General features: G+C 38.1%; 1 protein-coding gene across 2 annotated transcripts in view; it reads right to left on the reverse strand.

The window, feature by feature from the left end:
- The window catches only part of SYCP2 (synaptonemal complex protein 2), a 45,621-nt gene extending 23,316 nt beyond the window's left edge, over positions 1–22,305 (reverse strand). The window contains exons 1-18 of one of the 2 annotated variants that reach the window (XM_090064616.1): positions 22,219–22,305; positions 21,132–21,177; positions 17,175–17,315; positions 15,285–15,415; positions 14,113–14,215; positions 13,461–13,485; positions 10,895–10,980; positions 9,825–9,913; positions 8,944–8,978; positions 7,155–7,297; positions 6,975–7,027; positions 6,623–6,668; positions 6,356–6,451; positions 5,269–5,329; positions 3,683–3,831; positions 3,253–3,327; positions 1,931–2,086; positions 884–983 (exon numbers count right to left, since the gene is read on the reverse strand). In XM_090064616.1, coding sequence (XP_089920742.1) covers positions 884–983; positions 1,931–2,086; positions 3,253–3,327; positions 3,683–3,831; positions 5,269–5,329; positions 6,356–6,451; positions 6,623–6,668; positions 6,975–7,027; positions 7,155–7,297; positions 8,944–8,978; positions 9,825–9,913; positions 10,895–10,980; positions 13,461–13,485; positions 14,113–14,215; positions 15,285–15,415; positions 17,175–17,315; positions 21,132–21,155 — 1,513 coding nt within the window. In that variant the 5' untranslated portion in view covers positions 21,156–21,177; positions 22,219–22,305. Of the gene's footprint in view, positions 1–883; positions 984–1,930; positions 2,087–3,252; positions 3,328–3,682; positions 3,832–5,268; positions 5,330–6,355; positions 6,452–6,622; positions 6,669–6,974; positions 7,028–7,154; positions 7,298–7,415; positions 7,669–8,943; positions 8,979–9,824; positions 9,914–10,894; positions 10,981–13,460; positions 13,486–14,112; positions 14,216–15,284; positions 15,416–17,174; positions 17,316–21,131; positions 21,178–22,218 lie in introns of those variants that run through there. The other variant, XM_090064617.1, reaches the window with a different exon arrangement.
- Between the last annotated feature and the right edge of the window lie 507 nt (positions 22,306–22,812).

Genomic DNA, 22,812 nt, shown 5'->3' on the forward strand with positions numbered 1-22,812 from the left:
AATACTCTTTTAAAAAACTTTTTATGTTTATATGTAGCAGTTAGGATATTTGTGCTTTGGAGAGAGTTTCTTCTATCACCACTGAGCTCTTACTGGCTTTTCTTCTACAGGTCTCTCATGTAAAAAGGAGAAAGACCAAGCAGTGCCAGCTGTTGTAGTGGATTGCCAGAAGGCATGTGAACTCTACCAGGGGCCAACTAAGAATTATTTGTGGAAGATTCTTTCATACCTCCTGCCCTACTAATTTATTCTTTTGAAGCCAAAACCAGAAGCACTGGCCTGCCTCCCAGTTCCCAGGAGGGCTGAGCTCCTTGCATCACTATCTAGGAGGACAGTCAGATCATTCCAAAAGAAACTCATGGCCAAGCTGCTAGATAAGAAGTGAGGTTAAGCACCTCTCAAAGCTGGTGATGGACCATGTCAATCAGACAAGAGTGAAAACATGGTTAACAACTGTACAAATGAAGAAAAGCAAGTTTCACCAGGATTACTGCTGAGGGCACTGAGCATGCTGATTATTATGTGGTTAAGCAAATGCTACTTAGTTACATTTGAGATTCCTCAAAATAATATGCATTTCAGAGAAGGTGAAAAAGATTCTTGGAATTTTTACATTAGTATCTCTAAAGGTCCTTGAGAGGTCAAGTTTGAGAGGGTGCACAGAAATTTAAGAAATTAAACATCTGATAAAGAGATACCACAAGTAACATTTTCTTCTCAATTCCAGTTCCATGATAGCTTTTGTCTGATTGTAATGAGCATAAGAAAAGTTTGGCATAAAAAATGTCAAAACTATACATACTGCCCCAAATAAAGCAGTCTAAATAAGTTATTTTTAAAAATCAATTAATATTTTGAACCTTGAAAATAAGCAAGAACTTACAGGTACTGACAAATACCAATGGGCTCCTATCAGGCAAGCTACCAGTTCTTGGGACAACCACTGTTGCTTCGGACACTTTTCTCTTACTAGGTGTGATGATCTCGACATGCATAAAAAACCACAATTCATTAGCACAGTTTAAGACATAAATATATTTAACACACACACACACAATTTAACATGTATGTGATTGCTGAAAAATCAGTTTTTTTAAATATCAAGCCCTATATCCTGGTTCTTCATGGTAATAGCAATGTAAAAGGTGTATTTCCTACACTTTACTTTACACACAAGAGTTGTAATGTGGCATGCTAATTACAAAGTCATTAAAACTAGATCGTAATTTGATAAAGTAATCTAATAAGGGCCAAATATTCTTCTCTGTCTACTCCAATAACTGGGATGAGCTACAAAGAATTGTACAGAGATAAAACTACATCCAGTTAAGTTTTGAAGTAGACACCTGAAATTTGCTACACCTGAAATACTGAGGCTAAAAATCAACTGTGTAATTCAACAGATTTGTGTAAACAAAAGTTCTCCAATCCTTTGCTTCTCTCATGGCTCTTCTAAGAGTATCATTTATGCATAAGAAGATCCACATGAAGCTGTTATCTGAACATGCAGGGGATATAGACCTTCTTTACAAATGTCTCAGATTCCCATCCGTAGCTGTACTCTGTGTGTGGGTGTGCATTTGCACACATGAAACACTTGCCTTTAATAAGAAATGTTAATACTGAAGCTCATTAACTGCTCAAAAAGGGTTAAAAGAAACACTACAACTTCACTGATCACAATATATACAAGCATAAATAAAATATTCTGAAGTCACCTCTCAAAGTTGCACTGGCCTCAGAAAACAAGAATTCAGAAAAACAAGTTACATAACTTAGGGACAACTAGCATCAGAATGATAACTCGTACAAGAACACTCACTGCAGTATAACTACAATGAAATGAATTCCCTACTATAAAGCACAATCAAGTATTACATTTTACTTTTATTTTTGATGTACTGTTTTTAGTTATGGTAAGTTGAATTACCTTGGATCGAATATGTTCGCAGTTGTCTTGCTTAGTATTTTTATTCATATTTTTCTGCGCGTCATGAAGTTGCTGCTTTATGGACTTATCGGATTTATTTTCTATTTCTGACTTTCCTTTTATGCAAGGTGACAACTGACTTTCTGGTACAAGAACCTATTCAGTATTTTGGGAAAAATAATATCTTATGTAAGTTTAATGTGCATTATCCTAAAATACAGCATTAGAAAATAAGAGTAATTGATCACAGTGGTGACTCTCTTGATTTTAATTAGTTTTTCAAATGCATGAAGCATGTGGTTTGCTGGGAAAAGGGTGTGTTTCATTTAAATGCAACACTAAACATCTTAGTGTCAGCAAACATCATTCTTTACACAAAATGTAGTTGATTGTACAGTAAATCTATACGTTCTTACAATGCTCATCTGCCCACTTGCAATGCGAATATGTGGAAATTGGTACATGCAGTTGGATGGAATGAATACAAGAAGGATGTGATCTTTGGACTACATTTTCCTCCTAATTTTTTCAAAATTTTCTAGTAGTGGTATAGATCTACTGGTAGTAGAGCAGCTGAAATGTTTTTGTAAACAAAGCACTAGTGCCTGCCAGTACATTAACCACCATACTTATTTTGACCAGCTATTAAAAAGTAAGGCAACACACAGCCTAAAATTCCTGCAACCCACTGGAGCCTTGCCCATCTACTTCATAGTGCAGTCACTAATGGGGAATTCAGTAGAGGGGGTAAAACTGATGGCTCCTATTCAGAGAAGCACTTTACAGGAAAGAAACTGCAAAGAAGCACTTAAACAGGAAAGCAACTATATACCATCTGAAATAATGAAGATGCTTTCCAGGACCATGGCCATGGCCAGTGTTATTAAAGACGGTGAATTTCAGTGCCCTAGCAGCCCTAGATTTTGTTTGAAAAACTTCCTGATTTGCATACTGGGGTACCTTTTTGAAAAAAAAGACTTCTTTCAAATGTGTTTGCGTGTATATGTTAGTTATGGGATTTCAGTTCTGTAAACAAGGAGAAATATTTTATCTTCAATGATTTACTAATTGTCTTAAGAGATGTTTTGTTCTTGTGATACTTTATCACAAACAAATGGAGTAAAAGACCAGAAGTAGTATAAGCCATAGGAAAATGTCAACCTATCAGGGGAAAAAATCATTTTAAATAACTTGGCGTTTGGTTCCTCAGTGACTATAGCAGCTGGCTGTTGCATCTTCCAATTCTGTAGCATCTCCTAAAAAGCATCATTTGATAATCTGCCCAATCAAAATAATTTCCATATCATAACTGAAAAATGTACCTGTGATCCACTTTCATCAAAAATGATGTGCACTGATGTTTTGGCAACTGATATAGCTTGCTTCCTAGTAAACCCCTACAAAATAGAAAGAATTCCCAGTTTAAAATACCTGCTTGCTCCTCTCACAGTTCTTCTACATAAAATGCAAACAAATATTTATTGTATAATCCCCAACCACAGAGTACAGGAAATTCCATGCAGAAGAAAGGAAAGGTTGCATTATATAAATGTATTTAGAATCTTTCCATTTGTCCCTGGCTCAGGGAAGACAGTTTGCTAATCTATACAAGCAGTGGGGAGTAGGCTGTTCAAAAAAAATGTTTTATTTACTGCTCTTTCCTAAGTCCTTTATTGACAAACTGAGTGACATTTATTAGGTCACTTGACAGAAAGCAAAGAAGTTGAAAAAGGAAGAGAGTTTAAATCTTACCTTATATTTATTTGCACCATAAACCTTTCTGACCACATCTATAATTTCCAAGACAGGATCAAAATATAATAGGATTTGCCCTCCTTCTTGGTTACAGATGGTCATTGGGTTTTTTAGAATTACTGTTAATAACTTCTTTGATTCTTTTTCTATACAAAAGATGAATCTTTCATTAGGCTTTAAAAACACTTTTTCTATGGTGTTCCAAAGATCAAACTTAACTGAAATGAGACAGTTCTATGGCTCCCACTTATTACTGTTTAAACAAAGATAATCTGATTACATTTGTTTTCAAAGGTAATCTGATTACATTTGTTTTCATGAAACACTTCAAAATTCAACTTTATGAAAAACCATTTTTCTAGGTATTTCAAATATTCTAATCCACAGGTGGATGAAGAGCCATTGTTAAAGATATTTAGGTTATTTAATGGTTTATATTTGTAATATAAAGGGCTGGGTTCTTCAATGTGCTGTAAATACTTTAACTGTAGGCTGTGTCCTGCAAAAATCAAGAACTCTAAAGTCAAGAGGTTCACCACACTGCCAGTGCCATGCCCACAGTTCCTGAGAGGGTGTTATCCAAATCAGTTTGCTTAAAGCACAGTCCCAGCCCTTGACTTGCAGTTATAAAACTCTTAGGCTAAGTACAGTCAAAAAGCCTGAGGCTGAATTGATTCAATCTTTGCAGGTTAGTCAAAGCTGCACAGATTGAAGCAATAAACAAGTGAACAGACATCTACTTTTGATTCTGGAAATGCAGCCTCATGCCTGCAGTGGCCCAGGCCATAAACTAGGTGCGGTGGTGGTGCAGACAGCTGAAGCAGACAGCTTGGGCCAAGGCTAGCTTGCCAACTCTGCGAGAGGGGCAGCAGGGTTTGCGTGGGAGGTACAAAGCATCCTGGGATGCTGCGGGGCTGTAAATAACTTGTATCTGGAGGGGTTCTGGGATAAAAGTTCAATAAAATGATTTAAACTAAAAGAAGTGAAATGGAAGGAACAGGTGTAGACAGCTAATCCTCTATCACCTGTGTACCTGGAGTCCTACAGATACTGAAATATTTATCTGAAGTATCTGTTATCAAGGATGTTTAAAGCTGTAGGACACAAGAACACTCATGGTGTATGACAAGCCACAACATACACTGCTGGTCAAGAGACTATTATATGGAGTAGAGGAATAGTAAAAATAAAATTTACACACACACACACACACACACACACAATTAGGATCACAGGAAAGTAGGGAAGGTAGATATAAATTGAAACCAAACATAGGAAATATTACACATGCATGCACAAATCATTTAAGGGAACATTATAATTAACCAATTGTGGATAATTATCCATAATATTATGCAAATTAAGTATACATAGTGCACTTCTAACTTTAAATAACTGTGTACAATTGTGTACAATGCAACATTTAGTTTTGAAATCATTGAATGCAATGGAAAGTTTGCTTTTTTAACAACAGAGACAAGACCTCCAGATTTTACTAATTCCCAACATTTCAGAAAACAAAATAACATATAAATACATGTAACAAATCATGAATATAAGGATACATTTGTGAGTGTCAATACCTTCAAGGCTGTACATTTCTATCTCTTCTTCAGGTATAACAACTGTTTCCCACTGATGATCCTCAAAAAAAACAACCCGAAGTATTTTGAGGATAAAAGCTCATATTATACTAGAAGTAAATTTAAATCTCCATTATTATTATCTATGACATGTTGGTATGATTAAACCTAATATCTTATACACAGAAGTACTCAAAATGCAGTAATTAACTGACTGATTCAAGAAGTGATTAAAATCTAACAACAGCTTGGATCGAATGAGGTACAGAAAGATAAGAGAATAACAACTTTAAAAGTGTTCAAAATTCTAAAACTAGCACAATCAGTGATTGCTAAGACTCTGTAACAGAGGATAAATGTGCAAACAGATTTCCAGAAGGTATTAAAATGCAGATATTAATTCCCCCTCAATTAAAACACAATGCATTTGAAAACTTGTCTGAGTCTAACCCAAAACCACACAGTTGGTTCAGTACACTATATCACCTACAAAAATCCTTGCCTCACATATTTCCTGAACCATCAAGGCTATAACATCACTCCAACACTTGAACTTTCTATATTCAGAAGCTCTAAAATATAAAACTGATCATTTTCTTTATTGTAAATAAAGTAAAACATATTGCAAGACTTCTAATGCAAAACACTACTTGAATAGCTGTTTGCATTTTCCATCAATACAGGAGCAGCAAATGTATAAAAAATATCTTGTTCGCTTACAGCAAGGAAAGACATATCTGCTGAAGGGACAGAACCAGAGACCGTAAGTAAGAGAATATGGTGCTTGTTTATGATTTCCATGAAATTACTTTCATTTGAATGTTAGGAAGCTTGTGGAAGTGCACATGAAATGCCCATTCTGACTCTAGCGGTGATCAATTTTCTGTTTATCCTTATGTTTAAGAAAAAGCTATATAACACATATTTCTATTTAACACCTAGTTTAGGATCACTTATATTTGTTCACAGTACACCCATGAAATACATTATAGTGTTGAGAAAACATTAAATTGTCAAACATTAACATCTGAATTCACCCTTTGAAAAACCAAAATATTTTCAATGAGTTATGATAAAGTGAACTTACTTCATCATTTGCTGCTACATAAAAGGATATACTTCTGCTGCCAACATTAAAATCAATCCAAAATTCTTCAAGATTTTCATCCAGTGGTATCTGTAGCTAAAATATATACAAAAAAATTACCTCCAAAGGAATAGCATCTGAACACAGTCTGAACACCAATAGGTTAACTGTAGTTTACAATTTAAACAAACTTAAATACACATATGCCTACGACAGCACTACAGATCAATAGTACAAAGGAAATGATCCAGTTAATTTGTAACTTACCTCATGTTTATCAAGGACTGCTGCTAAGCAAGGATATGTAAAAACCCTATAAGAAATTATTTTTAATTAACCTTTTTTTTTGCAAAATTAGTCGTATAATTTTGTAGTTAGTTCTTAAGAAGATAAGGTTTGGGCTATTTGTCTCTATCTGTACTATAGATTTGGGTTAGTTGTCTGTACTTGTACCGGTTCTTTCTATCTGCTAGTATTATTGTAGTTCAGAATTACTTTAAAAGAAAAAAAAAATCAAGAAAAAAATGTTAGGGCAGGACCTAGAGGAGTAACTTTTTCTGAAATGGATTTTCACTTTCACCCAGAAAACTTCTTTCCTGTAGTAACAATACTAATTTACCTTCTTTTATCTCCTAGTATGCCATTCACCTGGTTAAGAAATTTTCTACAGTCCTGTTAAAAAACAGAGAAAGATTTTAATAACATCATATCATCAGAAATTTTCTACAGTCCTGTTAAAAAGCAGAGAAAGATTTTAGTAACATCATATTCCTGGAAATAGTAGTTGTAAATCACTTACTGTTTCAAATTCGGAGTCTTTAATTCCTTTAAATGCATTGGTCACAAACTCCATAGAAAAACACTGGTGTGCCAGTTCTCCTCTTTGTTTCTCTGATATCATTCTGCATAAAGCTTCTGTAATGGCTACCTGTAAATCATAGTCTACAGCATACATTTTATAGGAACAAAATAATTAAAAAGAACGCCAACTTTAAAAATGTATATACATTTCTCAACATTATTTCTGAATTTAAATGTCTTTGAAAAAAATCAAACTTACTCAAACGTAAAAAATTTAAATGTATTTTTACGAGATGTTCTAACATCAATATTAAATCAGAGTGTCCAAACATAGCATTAAGTTACATTCAGAAAAATAAAGAGCCTGAGGCATGCCACAGGAATACTGTTAACAGAAACCGAAAATGTCAAAGATGGCTTCTATATTAGCTTTCTGCTCCCTGATGCTGGAAGCTGTGGGAACCAAATAAGCTCTTGGCACAAGCTATATAGTAGCTTGAAAGCTGCTTTTACTAGTGCTGGCCATCGTCAAAAACTTACTCCCTTCAGATCCTTCACTGTTTTTAAACGTTAGGTTGATCAGGAAGGAATGGCACATAATTGGCTATAATAGCACATTTCATGTAAGTGCATAGCCTTGGGACAAATAAAAGGCTATAACCCTACACTACAAGGAGTATGTACTTACTCCAGGGCTGTCCAACTGGCAGCCCATGAAGTTGCTAACCCAGGCTCCTGGCCAGCTGCTGCTCCCTCATCACTTTAGCTGCAACAGCAGTAGGAATGTGGGGGCTCCCTGCTCCAGTGGCTGCTTTCTGCTTCCCTCTCAAGAGCAATGAGCATCACGGGGAACTGAGAGAGAGTCCAGAGCTGCATGGTAGGGGGACGGGGAAGGGAACAAGGTTTCTTGTGGGGAACGGCATCCTGTGCCGTGGTAAGGGCACAGGGTGTAGGTTGCAGTGGGAGGTGGGTGGGGGAACTGTGCCTGCATAGTTCAGTGGGGTCTGGGGATCATGCCTGCATAGTGCAGCAGGGGATGGGGTACCCAGTGCAGTGCTGGAAGGGTGTGGTGGTGCCTGTGGGGCTGTACAGTAAAGTGGGAAATAGGGGGAGCATCTGCACAGCCCAGTGGCCTGTGGTTTGACTGGTGTAGTCTGTGCTACATGCAGTCTCCACTGATGCAGCCCCCTGGGGCTTAGAAGCTGGACAGCCCTGACTTACTCAGTGTAAACAATGCTCATTAAATATAGGAACAACCTGTGCTAAATTTTTTGTATGGTGTTTCTCAGAGTGCTTATACCTCTAAAGTCATGACCTAGTCTGGAGCTGTCCAACTTGGAGCAGCTGGGGGCCACACACTTGCAGGGGCTTCTGCAAGCAGTGCCCCTGGTCTCCAAGCACCGAAAGTTCCCCCATCATTGCTGCACAAGGCTCCCTATTGCCACTACACAAGGAGTGTGAGCCTTCTCCCTTACCAATGAATGAGACACCCACTCTACCCAGTACTGCCACCATGCTGGCAATCCCTTCTTGCTCTCACTGCCTGAGCACCCCCCACTATAATAGTGGAATACATTAAATGGTACATATCCAAGAAGCATTCCAAATGCTTTAAAGTACTCTGTGCATAGTTATTGTATGTGCTTTATGGATAATGTTATTAATGATGAATATGAATGATGAAAAAACTATTTTTAGCTAAACTGAGTATCATTAGTCTTGTTTTTCAGTTTATTTCCCACTTAAATGGTTTAATATAGAGCCTCAAAGAAAGATTCTGTGCTTACCTCCAGCATCTAAAATTCTCTTTCCCATGTCATTCCTATAAAATAAACAACAGTCTAAATGTTTAAACAAATTAAGATGGCAATGCAGACAGAGAAAGGTTTATTTAACACCAATGACTGTAGTCTGAATATGAAGTGAAACATAATGCTATTTTGATATCGACTTCAAAAGAGCCAGTATTTCATTCACAATACAGCAGTAGTATTTTTGACTCAGACCCATTAGCAATTTGAGAAGTAGGAATTCACAAACCAATGTTTAATAAGCTTCCTTAACAGTACCTGAAAAATGTGCAGATGCTTGTTTTATTGTAAGTCTTGTTAAGGGGAGGGCCATACAAATGAACTCAGTTCCCACCCCCATAATTTCTCCATCACAAATGAAGTTACTACATATTCTGTAAGTACCTGGGCTATATGAAAGAAAGAAGTAAATTATAATTATTTTTCACGAACTCCACCTTACTTCGTGGCTGATAGTTCTATCTGTTTTCCATCAGTTAGCCTGAAATCATCTTTGATTATGCATATCGTTGCAAGTACTTTCCTGGATGAAGAATCTTTTCTTCAATCAGTGCATTTATATTATCACCACAGAAACCATTACCAAAAGGTATTATTTTAGGGCAGTAAAATTGTTTTAGGACAATAAGGTAAGATAGAACCTAACTGTGGCTGAGAAACAATATACTGGACAGCATCAAAGGGAAAGAATGAGCCTCATGAACTTGGTTATATTGCCATGAGATAACTGTAGGCTGAATAGGGCCCATGTTTATAAAACTAAACATATGTTCAATAAAATAGCTTGCTGTTAAAATTTTCTCCCCCACTATGTGAATGATGCAATTTGGTAAGAATTAAAATAAAAGCTGAATTACATGATAAGCAACATTTCCTTTGTGGAAATTATTTTTTTCCGGGCATCTCGAGGCATGGTGTCAAGCATTACATTAAGTTTTCTTACTGCCTAAAAAGGGAGTAAAGAAAAATATGTTTAAATTTGAACTCCTCTATTAAACTTCTAATACATTTTAATTGTTCTCTGGCTGGCTATGTCAGCAGGCCAGATTGATGTAGTTATTCAACAACATTTATTTATTTTTACTATCAGTGACCCAAAGCAAAATCACAGCAAGAGGGATGCCTGACTTTACTCACACTAATGTAAATCAGATTAAACTGTAGCTGACTTCAGTGAATAGCCTTAACAGACACAGATCTACAGTTTCAGGGTAAAGGTTCTATTTCATAGGTATAATTTATGAAGCAAGATTTCCAAGTGTTAGTATTTGTGCATACAGTGACTGCTGGTACAAAAACATTTACCTGCACATTTTATGGATGCAACAAATGAAGATAACTATTATCCAGAAAAGGCTGGGTATGAAAATTTAGCCTTTAATATGTCTTTCTCGAAAACATACAAATGGGGGCACAGTCTCTAAAGAAAAAAGAAATCCACTTCATCCTTCATAGTTTTATATTCCAACAGTGAACTGATGGCCCTACTAAAGTCCATGAATAACTGCCCAATGTCGACAATGAGGGGAACATTTCATGTAAGTTATTTTATTAACATTAAAGCATATACATTACATAAACATTAAAGCATAAAACATTGCATAAAAATATGGTTAAAAACCATTAACAAACTTAAAAGATATTTCTTAACTGAACAATCTTATTATTTCATATTCGTTCATATGGTGTTTCTCTCCAGTGCCTTATTTTTACGTTACAACTCAAACCAGAAATCATACGAACAAACTGCTATAAATTAAAAAGTTAGTACATACATAATAGCGGCAACATGCATTCTTAAAGCCAGTAGGAATATTTAATTTTTTAATAGGATTCTTTCCCTGTTCACATCTGTCTATATAATTTACTAGTCATCTTTATACCCCTCTATTAAACCTCTAATTAAAAACTTTTAAAAAAGGATTACCTCCTGCTGAATATAAAAATTCATTCTTGCATCAGCAACAAGGGCACATGTTCTCAATATAAAGCTTTCTAGTATTTGTATTTTACCTAATTAAGAAAAAAATTGAAGTTAAAAATAGTTTACTCAAGGACTGAAAGAATTTTCATGACTGAAATAATTGTCATGCATTACCAAGAGCAGTCACAATTATAAGTTTATTATACATCCAGTATAAAATTAAAAATTAAACAATTTGTTACCATTTCATTTTCAAAGGCATATAAAACTTCTCATATTTAATATACAAACATATTACATTTTATATATTCCAGTTAAGATGAAAAACATGGCTCTTTGTATTGTTTATAGTAACCATATAGTACCTTTGGCTAACATGGAGTTTGCAGGATTAGTATACTCCATCCTGACCTTATATATTGCTCTAAGAATCAAAGGGATTGGTGAAAGGCATGATATCTAAAAACTGCTTTGCAAAGATTTCAAGTTCATATGCCCCCTAAAAACTGGGTACTGCTTTTGGTGGCATACAAGCCTATAATGGGATTCCAACCTGGGAAAAACACCTTGGCTTGATGATACTCTTCAAAGACTACATGTGAATGAAGATAAGATGATCTGATTAGGAAGTCAGGGGAGACAGATGGCTAGTCCAAGTGATATCTCATTACGTTGACAATAAAGAAGAAAATAAAAGTTGGGATGGTGTTTTACTTGCATCTAAATCAGAAAAAAACCCCCCAAAATATAAGCCAAATCTATAGGGAAATTTAAGACTACTTAGCTGACTACTGACTGAAAAAATCTGCTAAAATAATGGGCAAATTCTGAAATTTCCATTTTATTGCTATAGGTGGTAAGTTAAGGATGGCTGCTGATGCTTTGATTCCTTTTTATTATTTCATTAGGTGCTTGGGTGGGTTGAGTGGCTAGTCAAAAGATTTTGACATCATGTATATGAGGTCATAAAATGGGATCCTTGTGGCTAGCTACACAAAGATAATAAAATCTCCTATTGCTACAGTTAGTAATTATAATACTTTTGCAAACACTGCATTTTTTGAACAAAATAGTAAGATGCACATGATTTGTAGGGCTGTGTGAAGCTTCAGGTGGTGATTTGATTCAGAGGGTATTCAGCCTGATTCAGTGGCCAAAACTCCAAATCCAAATCCAATCAGGGGTCCAATGAAAAGGTCCGAATTGATTCAAAGCTCTCCAATCTTCGGAAAAGATTTGGAGCGCTTTGATTATTTGGGCAGTCCCCAGTGGCTGCAGCAGGGAGCTGCAGCTGACCCGAAGCTGGTAAGTACTAGGGGTGGGGGAGGGGGCGCTGGGGAAGGGGACCATAGGGGGACCTTTGCCAGCCTCCCTGACCCACCCCCACTCCTCCAGCCCCGCCATGGCTGCCCCCGCCTGCCCCACCTCCATAGTTTTAAAAAAAAGCCCTGGTACTCACTGGGTGCTGCCAGGTTGGGGGGGGGTGATCCCCGCTGCCCCACGCTTCATGGGGGGCTCCGCCACGAGCACCCCAACCCCACCCCGCCCAACCATGGGTGTCCTGCCCAGGCCAGCTCTGGCCCTTTAGAAAAAAAAAAAAATGGAGAAAAGCCCCAGAACTGAACACTCCTGCAGCAGCCTCAGGACTTCAGGAGCTTGTGCAGAACCCCCATGTGGCACGGGGCAGTGGGGGTCGCTCCCCACCAGCAGAAGCAGTGAGTCTGGCAGGTTTTCGGGGGAGCGGGGGGGAGTTCTTAAAAGGCACAGCTGGCCCAGACTGGCGGAGTGGGGGGGGGTTGGGGGTTTGTGCAAAGCCCCCCATGCAGCGTGGGGCAGTGGGGGCAGCAGGGATCGCGCGCCCCCCCCCCGGCAGCACCTACTGAGTTGGGGCTTTTTTTTTTTTAAACAAGAGCTGGGGCAGGCGGGGAGCCATTGCCAGGTTGGGACAGCGGGCAGGGGATGGGCCTGGCCTGGCTGATTCAGAGATTTGGCAGCAGCTGAATGTCCGAATCAGATTAGCCTGAATCAAATCAGGACAGTGATCTGAATCACCGAACTGAATCACTGTCCCCTGAATCGGCCGAATCTGAAGCGAATACTAGCCACTTCACACAGGCCTACTGATTTGGTTACATGCACAGGAGAACTACTACAACATATGACTGAATTATTTCCAGATAAGTTTACACCATTGTCAGGAAATGAGAAGTTTTAATTCTGCAAGGACTTAAAGTGCTGTTGGTTGTAGGTCTAAGAACATAGGTGTTTGTACCCAAAAGCTTGCAAAGAACATTTTTTCCAACTATTTAGTAGGTCTAAGATATCACATTTGCCCAAAGAACTTTGTGTCCAAGGACTTAACAGTTCATTTGCACAAGTCCTTGTGCTTCTAGGTGAGCCTTCATTGTTTCTATAGCAGGCTAAGACTGTATAAGCTTTCAGAATATGTATGGTTCCAAATGTCACAAATTTTGGTTTGATCAGGAAACAATGTTAACAATGATCACTCAAAAAAGAGATGTGATTACCAAAAGGCTTGACTAACAGTATCTACATTTTTTTTACATACCTTCAGTGTTCGTATCATGTACAATCTGCAATAAAAATAATAATAATATATCTTACTTTTGTACCACTTGAAATAGTAACATATAAATAATTTACTTTCTGTCCATATAGCAAAATATTTGATCTAAAGACTTAAAGTTTTACAACTCTATCCCTCAAAACTAAACATAAGACTGGACATATTTCATGGGTCAGACAATCACATAACAATACAAATCTATTTTAGTTTAGTATCTATGATAATACTTAAATCCCTACTGACTTGTGAACGTAATTTTATGAACTCAAGTACTTCCAATGCAGAACATTAAGAAAATATAAACTGTTTGCATAATCAGGGCATAAGTGGGATAATATATATGTACTCTACAGTATTTTTTGCAATGAATACTAAGATATTTTGTGCATGAGTTTAGACATTTTCTGCATGAGTACTTGGAATATCAAGTTTCTTATGTGTAGATACTATTGCCTATACATACTGAATAAGTATGTATAAAGTCCTAATAAATATTTTATACAAAATAGTAAAACATTAGCCAAAAAAGGAAATTAAATTAAAAAAAAATTGAAAGTGCCTTTTGTTGTTAAATTGCTAGTCTTATTTTTATAAATTTGAAACTTTATAAAATGTTTTATGAAATTATGTTTACCATTAAAACATCAAAGAAATCTTCAATTAGACTTTCCAGCACTTCATTTTTTTCATTTCCTTTATATATCAGAATTTCTTTTGCCTTTTCAAACCAATTAACCATGTAATGGGAAAATAAAAACATTACATTCGTTAGTGTCATAAAATGAAACAGAGCAAGAGGAGCAGTTTGCATTATACTTTACCAAGTAATGAGGATCATTCTCTTTAACCTGAAGACTTTGTCTCTTTTGTGCAGAGTATAGCCCAAACCTCAATTTTACACATACATTTCAGCAAATATGGCTGATTTCTGTCTAGTGAAGTAAAAGGCAGTAAATGACCTGGCCTGGTGGCCTGACTTCCAAATACAAAAGCTGTGCATTCACTTTTGTGACTGTAACAGGTTATGCCAAAATAAATAAATAAATCAATTGGAAGATGGCTTAAAACGGTCAGATAATTAACTATAAATGTGAATGGTATAATAACATTAATCACTAATTGACTTGGAATTTTCTTTCTAAAAGCAGTTGAGAAGGCAAACCAGTAGTCATTCTCTTCTTATGCTGCTAATAATTCTATTCAGTGAAAGAGCTACAAAAGGTAATTTGGAAGCAGCCCATATTATATCAATATAAATATATAAAATCTGAGTCAAGGATGGCTGGCACATTCATTATACAGGTTGTATTTATCAAATATAATTGAAATAGTGTCCTAAACTTTGGGAAGTACAAAGTCTGGGGTTACTGCTACTAGCTGTAATGCTACATTAACAACTGCACCAAGAAATTTCAATTCGCGGTAGAAAAATTACTCTTTTTATATGGCAGCCTCAAATATAGTTCTTTTTCTCACCTGTCTGATTTTTATTAAAATATAGATAAAACCTAATTTAGGCAAAAAGAAAGCTCTTATGAAAAAGGTGCTGTCACTTATTAGAATAACTACTAGCATACTTACATTACTTAAACATGACATTAACATAGGAAAGCTTTATCATCTTGTTTTAGTCTCTCCTTACAAGGAACTGTTTATGACTTTGCCATATAGTACTGGGAATCAACAGTTACTTCTGAGTGAGCAAGATTTCCCATAATCTTGGCAACTACCATATTAAGGTATTTATAGCAGATGCATTATTTAGGGCTAATTAATAAAATAATTTTTTTCCATTTGTTTATACTTATCTTTTCAACAAGACCATATTTTATCATTGCTGGAATACCATCTTCACCTTGTATGCTGATATTTTTACCAAATTTTTGAAGAGAATTTAACAAAGTTGAAACGTTCTTTACTACTTTCTTGTCTAATTCCTAAAATTGAAAAAGTAATATAAGCTTTATTATATAGTCTGTCAGCATTATATATGCTACTCTGTTCTTACAAATCAGTCCAACCACTGCTAAAAGTATTTGTCTTTCAGCAACTGGACAGAGAAAATCCTTGCAATTTCAAGTCGGACTGCTGCCCCCAAAGAATCAGTGGTACTCTATATTCTCACTTTCATTACTACTCTTCACCACTGGAGGTCACTAAAGATCTCTATTTTAGTGTCATAGGAAGTTAAAAAAATGAACTCTAAGGGTTTCATTTGGAATTATCTATTTATTCCTGCTAGTTATTCCTGGCAAAGAATTATCTACAACTATTATACTCACAAACATATATGAAAGGAGTTAAGAGATTTTCAGATGGGGGGAAGGAGAAGAGAAACAGATCACCCCAGAACAACTGTCTCAAAACGAACTGAAACTTTTAAAAAATATGCACTTGTAAGAAATGTCACAATAATTGTTACAAAGCATGATAATAGTTCAAAAAGACTGTCTTCCTTTCGTTCAGTAAGTTAGAAGTCTAACATTTTTCTAAATACTGTATAGCTCAATTAAAAAATAAGAAGCATTGTAATAATCTCCTTCCCTTTATATAAATAGTTAACATAAATATATTTACTGAGATGTATTATTCAGAATTACTTTGTCTAATATAGTACTACTGATTAACTGTACAAGGGAAGGATTGATACCTAAGGGATTCATATCAGTCTACAGAACAACACCATTGTCCACTTCCCTGAATGTCACATTAGTTCTAGAGAATCTTGACTGCAGCACCAAAGGCTATAGCTGCACTGCACTATTCTCTGCTATGGAATCTATTAAGTGCCTCAAGCTTGTCAAGTAAAGCAAGTATTACAGAAATTCCAATAATACATTGCTTTGGGATTGATTCAAATATACAAACTACTCAGTCTTAAGGGAAAGGATTAAGAAAAAAATGCCAGTAGAACATAATAGAGAATTCCTGCTAGGTGCTGGCTAGTTGCAAGCACAGTACTTCCGCTGTATTAACACTATATCTGTGCTGAAGAATACATTACATAGACCATACAGTTGTGAAACTTTTTCTTAATGACTTGAATCATTCGTATAATTACCCAAAGGCAAATTGTTGGACTTGGAATTAGATCTTTTATTTTTATGAAGTGCTGAATTGCAGCAATACACCATAATCAAGTGAAGCAGGAAATCTTGCTCCAATGTAGGCATTTAAATACCTGGGAAGATTTGTCAAAACTACTAAGCACCCTGTTTCTCATAACAAGTGAATCCTCTGCTGGATGCTGCACACTTGAAAATCTCCTTCTAACTGTGAAAGGAGAATACTTTAGAGAAACTGGGCCAAAGTTTCCCAATAAAATAAAAGGAACTGAAAAAAACTATACCTGTGGCATTTCTGATTTCTACACAAGAAATGCATGTTTGTGTACTGGAATTAGCTGATGTGGAAGAACTATATCAGGAAAAAAATATAGATAGCAAAATGATACCTACAAGCTAAATATGATTAACGACAGGGCACCAAAGGTCAATTTATTTAAATAACAGAAATCTGCCCACTAAATAAATAAAATTGTCTTCTCTGAAGGAAATATTTTCAAGAACAGTATGGAAACCACAGAATTTTTTGGCCTTCCATTGATGTAATCCAGACCATACTACAAAATGATTTTGCAACACTGCACAAGCAACAATAGCACAGGAACTTTTGATTTAAAAAAAAGAGCATTACCCGACATATAAGTTTGTCTAATTTGTTAAAAAACTGCTTGCTGCATTTATGAGAAATACCATCATTACTTTCTTTTTGCAGAAACTGCTCTAATGACTGGAAATTATTTTTTCTTGTGGCATCATCTAGGCATTTTTCCAACTGCCAAAACAAACAACAAGATATATTCAAGTCTGATATTGCCTTAACAAGATTTTATACAATAATTTCAATACAGTCAGCTTTCAGACACTGAGCAAACAACACAGGGTTTTTCCATATTAATAGGAAAATACTGCAAGTATAGATATGTGCAGTGTAGAACAACACCACTGAGGCTTTCATTCTGCAAATATTTATTCATTGAATCAACTTTATATATGCTGTATTTTCTTGCATACAACCTTCCCCTCTCCCCTCAATAAAACACACATCTTGCTTTTGCGAGGCAGAATACAAAAAATGTTAAAAAAAAAATTCCAGCGTTATGGCCAACTGTGTTACATAGAATAAGTATCCCTGCTCGAAACAGTGTCTTCAGTAAGTGTGGCATCAAGAACTTCCTGTTGTGGCAAACCATCTCCTGCACCGCCACACTTCTTGGACCCTCTATATTATAGTTTCTCAACTGTGGGTACGCAAGTCACAGGCAGTGGGTATGCAGGTATCCCAACACTCTCTCGCCCTCTTTCCTCTCTCTCACCCTCTTTTCCTCTCAAAACTATGGCAAAAAATTTAAATTCCCCAGTAATAATTTGGTGTGCTGCACTTTGCAAAGCACTGGGTTCAGCCCTCCTAGCTTTGGCCAACATCACCTCTAGCAGAGGTACATACTTGAGCTGTGCACCCCGGTGTAAAACCCTATCCACACCAGATCAGACATCTGTTATATCATGACCTTATTTATATACACAGCCCTTCTTCCAACAGATGGCACACATTAGTCTGTAAATATAAAATGCCCTGAAAAACTGAGTGGTGGGGTATTTATTAAAATTTTCAGAAATTAGGGGGTGCTTGCTACTTAAAAGGTTAAGAAACACTGCTCTCTATTGCCAAAAGGACTTACTCTGTCACACAGGGACAACAGCAAAACTGTTAGTTCTTTACTGTAAGTAGTTCTTTATATAAGAGTTCCTGTAAATAAAGAGTTGTTTCCAAATCACAAGCCTTAAGATATTATGAACACTTGCTACTTCAGGTACACAGGACAATACTCAGTCAATAGCCACTGCTGTGAAAGGATTAACAGGAGACTGCCCCTTCAGCAGACACCTCGGCAGCGTCTCCAGGCTCACTTTTCCAGCGATGAAACCAGCTTCCCCACTAAAAATATGCACCCCAATTTGGGAGGCAGGGGTGATTTTGTATAAAAGGTTTGTGTTGTATGTGAGAAAATATGGTAGTGTAAGGCCAGAAAGGTCAATCAGATCAGCATTTCTCAACCCATGGGTCACAAAAATATATGAAAGAGTTGTGAACAAACTTCAAAAATGGATTCACCTTTAAAGTAGAAAAACGTGGGAAGCCATGGGTTTTCCCTTGCAAGCTGGCAGACTTCCAGCCTGCAACAGGCTGCTTGGGGCTCTCCATACTGCCCTTGCCCCACACCCCCACCCCCTACCCCACGTACTATAGGGCTGGGGGCAGGGCGTCAGGACTTGCCATTGATGTTTACAAATGGGTCCTGGTACAAAAATGGTTGAGAACCACTGGATTAGACCATCTGATGTAAGCACCTCCGACACAGGACTTTAATGTTGCCCAAGCATCCTCGTGTTGAACCTAGAATCTTGTATAGTTTGGCATCTCCCATAAAAGCATTCAGTTTTAATATGAAGATATTAAGAGCTGGAGAATTCAGCATGTCCTTAGGCAATTTGTTCCAATAGTTAATTTTCCTCATGGTCAAAAAATTATACCTTTTTTTTTATTTGAACTTGTTATTTCAGCTTCCTACTATTGGCTCTAGTTATGTTTTTCTCTTCTAAATTGAATTAAAAAGCCTACAGTATCCAGGCAAGAACCTATAAACCGTAATTAAGTCATTTCTCAGTATCTTTCTGTTAAACTACACAGATTGAACTCTTTGAACTGCAAAATCATCTCTTCTTATTCATATTGATTGTTATTCAATTCTTCTTTTTTCCTTGTTAGATACTTTTTTTTAAATGTCTAACTGACACCTTCACTTTACCAATGGGTCATGAAGGCTTTTAGACAGAACTACCCTTGGTTTTGGAGTCATGGATTTTTAACCTTATAAATGCCTCTGAAAGAAGTCCCAAATACTACTCAGTTTTCTGTGTAATTTCTTTCTACCAATCAGTTTCATGTATGATTACCATCAGCTGTTGATGCACCAAGCAGAAATCCATCTGGTTGGGACTGTATTCTGCCTTGCCATTATTGAATTGAAGTCATAATTAATAGTCTCTAGGCTGGTGCGGGCAATAATTTTGGCTAGAAGGCCACTTAGGGAGTTTTAGTAAGCTGTCACCGGCCAGGTCAGCATTGCCACTCCCCCCTGCTGGGTCAACATCCCCCTTCTCTCCACCCTGCAACCAAAACTCCCTAAGCAGTCCCAGCCAGGCAGCTGGAATGGGGCTGTGGGTGGGTGGGGTATGGCATCTAGGAATGGGATGGGTGGGTGGGCAGGCAGGGTCAGGTCTGGGATCAGGATTGCAGGGTGGTGATAGTATGGGGCAGAGCCTCAATCCACTACCCGCATGCCACTGCAATGGGCACGTTCTGTGGCCAGGGGCAAGCAGAGAGCAGATCACAGCTCGTCTACAGACACCAGCCCTTTATTGTCACTGCTCAGCAATCCCAGGGTCTCCACAGTGATTGACCAAGATTTGTGCAGGCAGGTCGTGTGGCCCAGCAGATGGGATGGGGCTGCGGGAGGGCAGGGAGCCACGTCTGGGAGCAGGACAGGTAGGTGGAGCTGAGGATTGGGATCACGGGATGGTGACAGAGCAGGGCTGGGACCCAATACAGAGCCATAATCTGTTCTCTGCACATCTCTGCCTGCACAACCAGTGCTTGTCACAAGGGTGCGTGGGCAGCGGATCGTGGTTCTGCCCTGAGTCCGGCCCAACGCTGTCACTGCCCTGCAATCCCAATCCCCAGCCTTGGCCCTATCCACCTGCAGACCCCTCCCATCCACCCCACTGCATGCCCTACCTGCGCAGGTCCCAGCCAGTCTCGATGAAGATTCTGCACAGCACAGCAGCAGACAAGGCAGGGAGCAGAAAGCAAAGCAGCAGATTGGGTGGGGAGCACAGGATTGGAACAGAAAGCAGAGCAGAGTTCAGGCAGGGGAAGAGGATCAGAAGGGCTTTTGGAAGGGTGTGGGGCTACTAACTTGACCATGTTTGCAGGATCAGATAATTATTCAATGACTCTGAAGCCAGACAATATATATTTATTATTTGCAGAGAACCCTTAAAGGTACAGATACTTATCATAAGATGTCAAAACACTCACAAATTATGAATGTAAAATAGTGATTTCAAAAAAAGGAAACCCTAAAAACAAAATTCTTGGAAACCATTAAAAATATTTTTTACGCTGACATAGATGGTTTTATTGTATGTTTTGATATGTTTATTTTATATTCTGAAAAGCTAACGTTAATATTCCAGTGTAGGATTCTTCAACATGTAAACTTCTGCACTGCCTAGTTTGTATGCATTCTTTGATTTCAAATTGTCATACTGCGAGTTTTAGTAATGAACTAGAACTTATGAACCAGTAATCTTATATTTTTGTGCATCAATAACATGACTGCAGGTACTCAATACTTAACTAATAATTAAGCTATACCAAAATTAATTACTTAAAAATATTTGGCACAGTTAATTAAAGTTACATATTTGAATTTCCATTCCATTCATAAGTAGAAGCGAGAAGGGCTAGTAAAATTAATTTAAAACTTATTATAAACACAAATTTTCCCATTTTATTTGTACATACCTGTACGTCAGGCCTAGCTGGCATTTTGACAACTTCACCTACTCAGCTGGTCAACAAAGAAACAAACGTTATTTGAGCAAAAACTTAAGTGATGCAGCTGGGCTTTTCAATACAACTTGCAATCAATTCTGCTATCTTAATTTAAATATTTGGTCAGCAAGAAAGCATGCCAGAACTAATAAAAATGTGTGTTAGAGAATACAAGAACCATTTGTTTACTTAAATAAGGACCAATCCTGGAGTGAAAACTAATACTGCCTGAACATGTCTACACTACAAACAGTACAGCAACGAGATCCTTGTGTTTGGTACTAGAAGCAGTTTAGCCATGATAGTACGTAACTCTGGGTGGGATAACTGACCCAGTTTTTTAGAGCACCAACTGCATCAAAAAACTCCCACTGCCTTTAGGAGAACTAAGACTGAACTATGCTTAAATTAATGCTTCTCAATCAGGGTGTCAGGGCAGTCTGGGGTCCTACCAGACCTTTTGAAGGGAGCAGATAATTGCAGCTCCAGGTTCCTCCCTGCCTGGCTGCTGCCCCAGCCCTCTGGGAGGAGGTAATCAATGTAATACATAAATTAGGATTTTAAGTGGCAAGCTGGATTCATAACTTATTGGCCTCGAGTCCAAAAAGGGGTGCCTTCAGTCTCAAAAAGCTGAGAACCACTGCCTTAACCATTTGTTTAGTTGGCCAGCTATGAAGTCACGACACATTTTCCAGATATATCTTGGTAACTGGTTGGACCTTTTTTCAGGCATGAGAGTTAACTAGTGTGAATGGACGATTTAAATGAATTGCACAATTAACCCAGTCATTGCATAATACGTGCCAGGTGTACAGAGGACCACTGGTATGAATGGGCAAAGTCACCTAAAGCATAATACAAGTCCCCTCAACGGTTATGGGCAGAAGAGATCGATAATAGATCCGGAGAAGGGAAAGGCAATGCCCCTGCCCCAGGCCTAGCCCGTGGATGTGGGGGCAGGCACGGTGGGGGAGGGGGCGGGGTGTAGTCAGGCCCGGCTCTAGGACCAGAATTTCTCGAGCCCTTATTGACTCCCACCGACCCGGTCCGGCCCCACCTCTCCGCGCTGCTCCGCCTCGTGCGGGAGTTACCCGCCGCCTCGTCCCGGTCGCGAGCAACCGCCCCTGAGGGGACACGACTGGACTAGGCCGCGCGGCGAAGAAAAAACAAACGAACCAAAAAACCGCCCTCTCCTCACAGCCAATTCGAGGGGAGGAAGGGGGCGTCCAGCCAATCACCGCGCGTCTCCTTGCTCTTCTCCCTCCAATCAGCGCCGGCGGGTGCCGCCCCTTGCTCCTCAGAGCACCCCGCGTGAAGAATTAGAGGCGTGTGAGGCCCGACAGGGGTAGGGGTAGGGGTAGGGGGCGATTCTCCTCGCCTCTCGGGCTTCAAGTGGGGGCTGAAAGCCATCAAGACTGGCAGCAGAGAGGATGTCTTGTATGGAACGGACAGGATTTTTTTGCAAAAAAAAAAAAAAAAAAGTAATTATAAAAATAAATAAATGTCCACTCCATGCTTCCCTCCCTGTAGTCGCCTGTGGACTAGGAAAGGAGGAAGAGCAGAGCCGTTGCATTTATGCAAAAAAGTGTTGAGGTGAAATTCAGATGAAACCAGATGTTTAATGAGGCAATGCAGGGACAAAACTAAGCTG

Source organism: Crocodylus siamensis, chromosome 10 (assembly GCF_052110815.1).
Source record: "Crocodylus siamensis isolate JL-2025a chromosome 10, ASM5211081v1, whole genome shotgun sequence".
NCBI lineage: Eukaryota > Metazoa > Chordata > Crocodylia > Crocodylidae > Crocodylus > Crocodylus siamensis.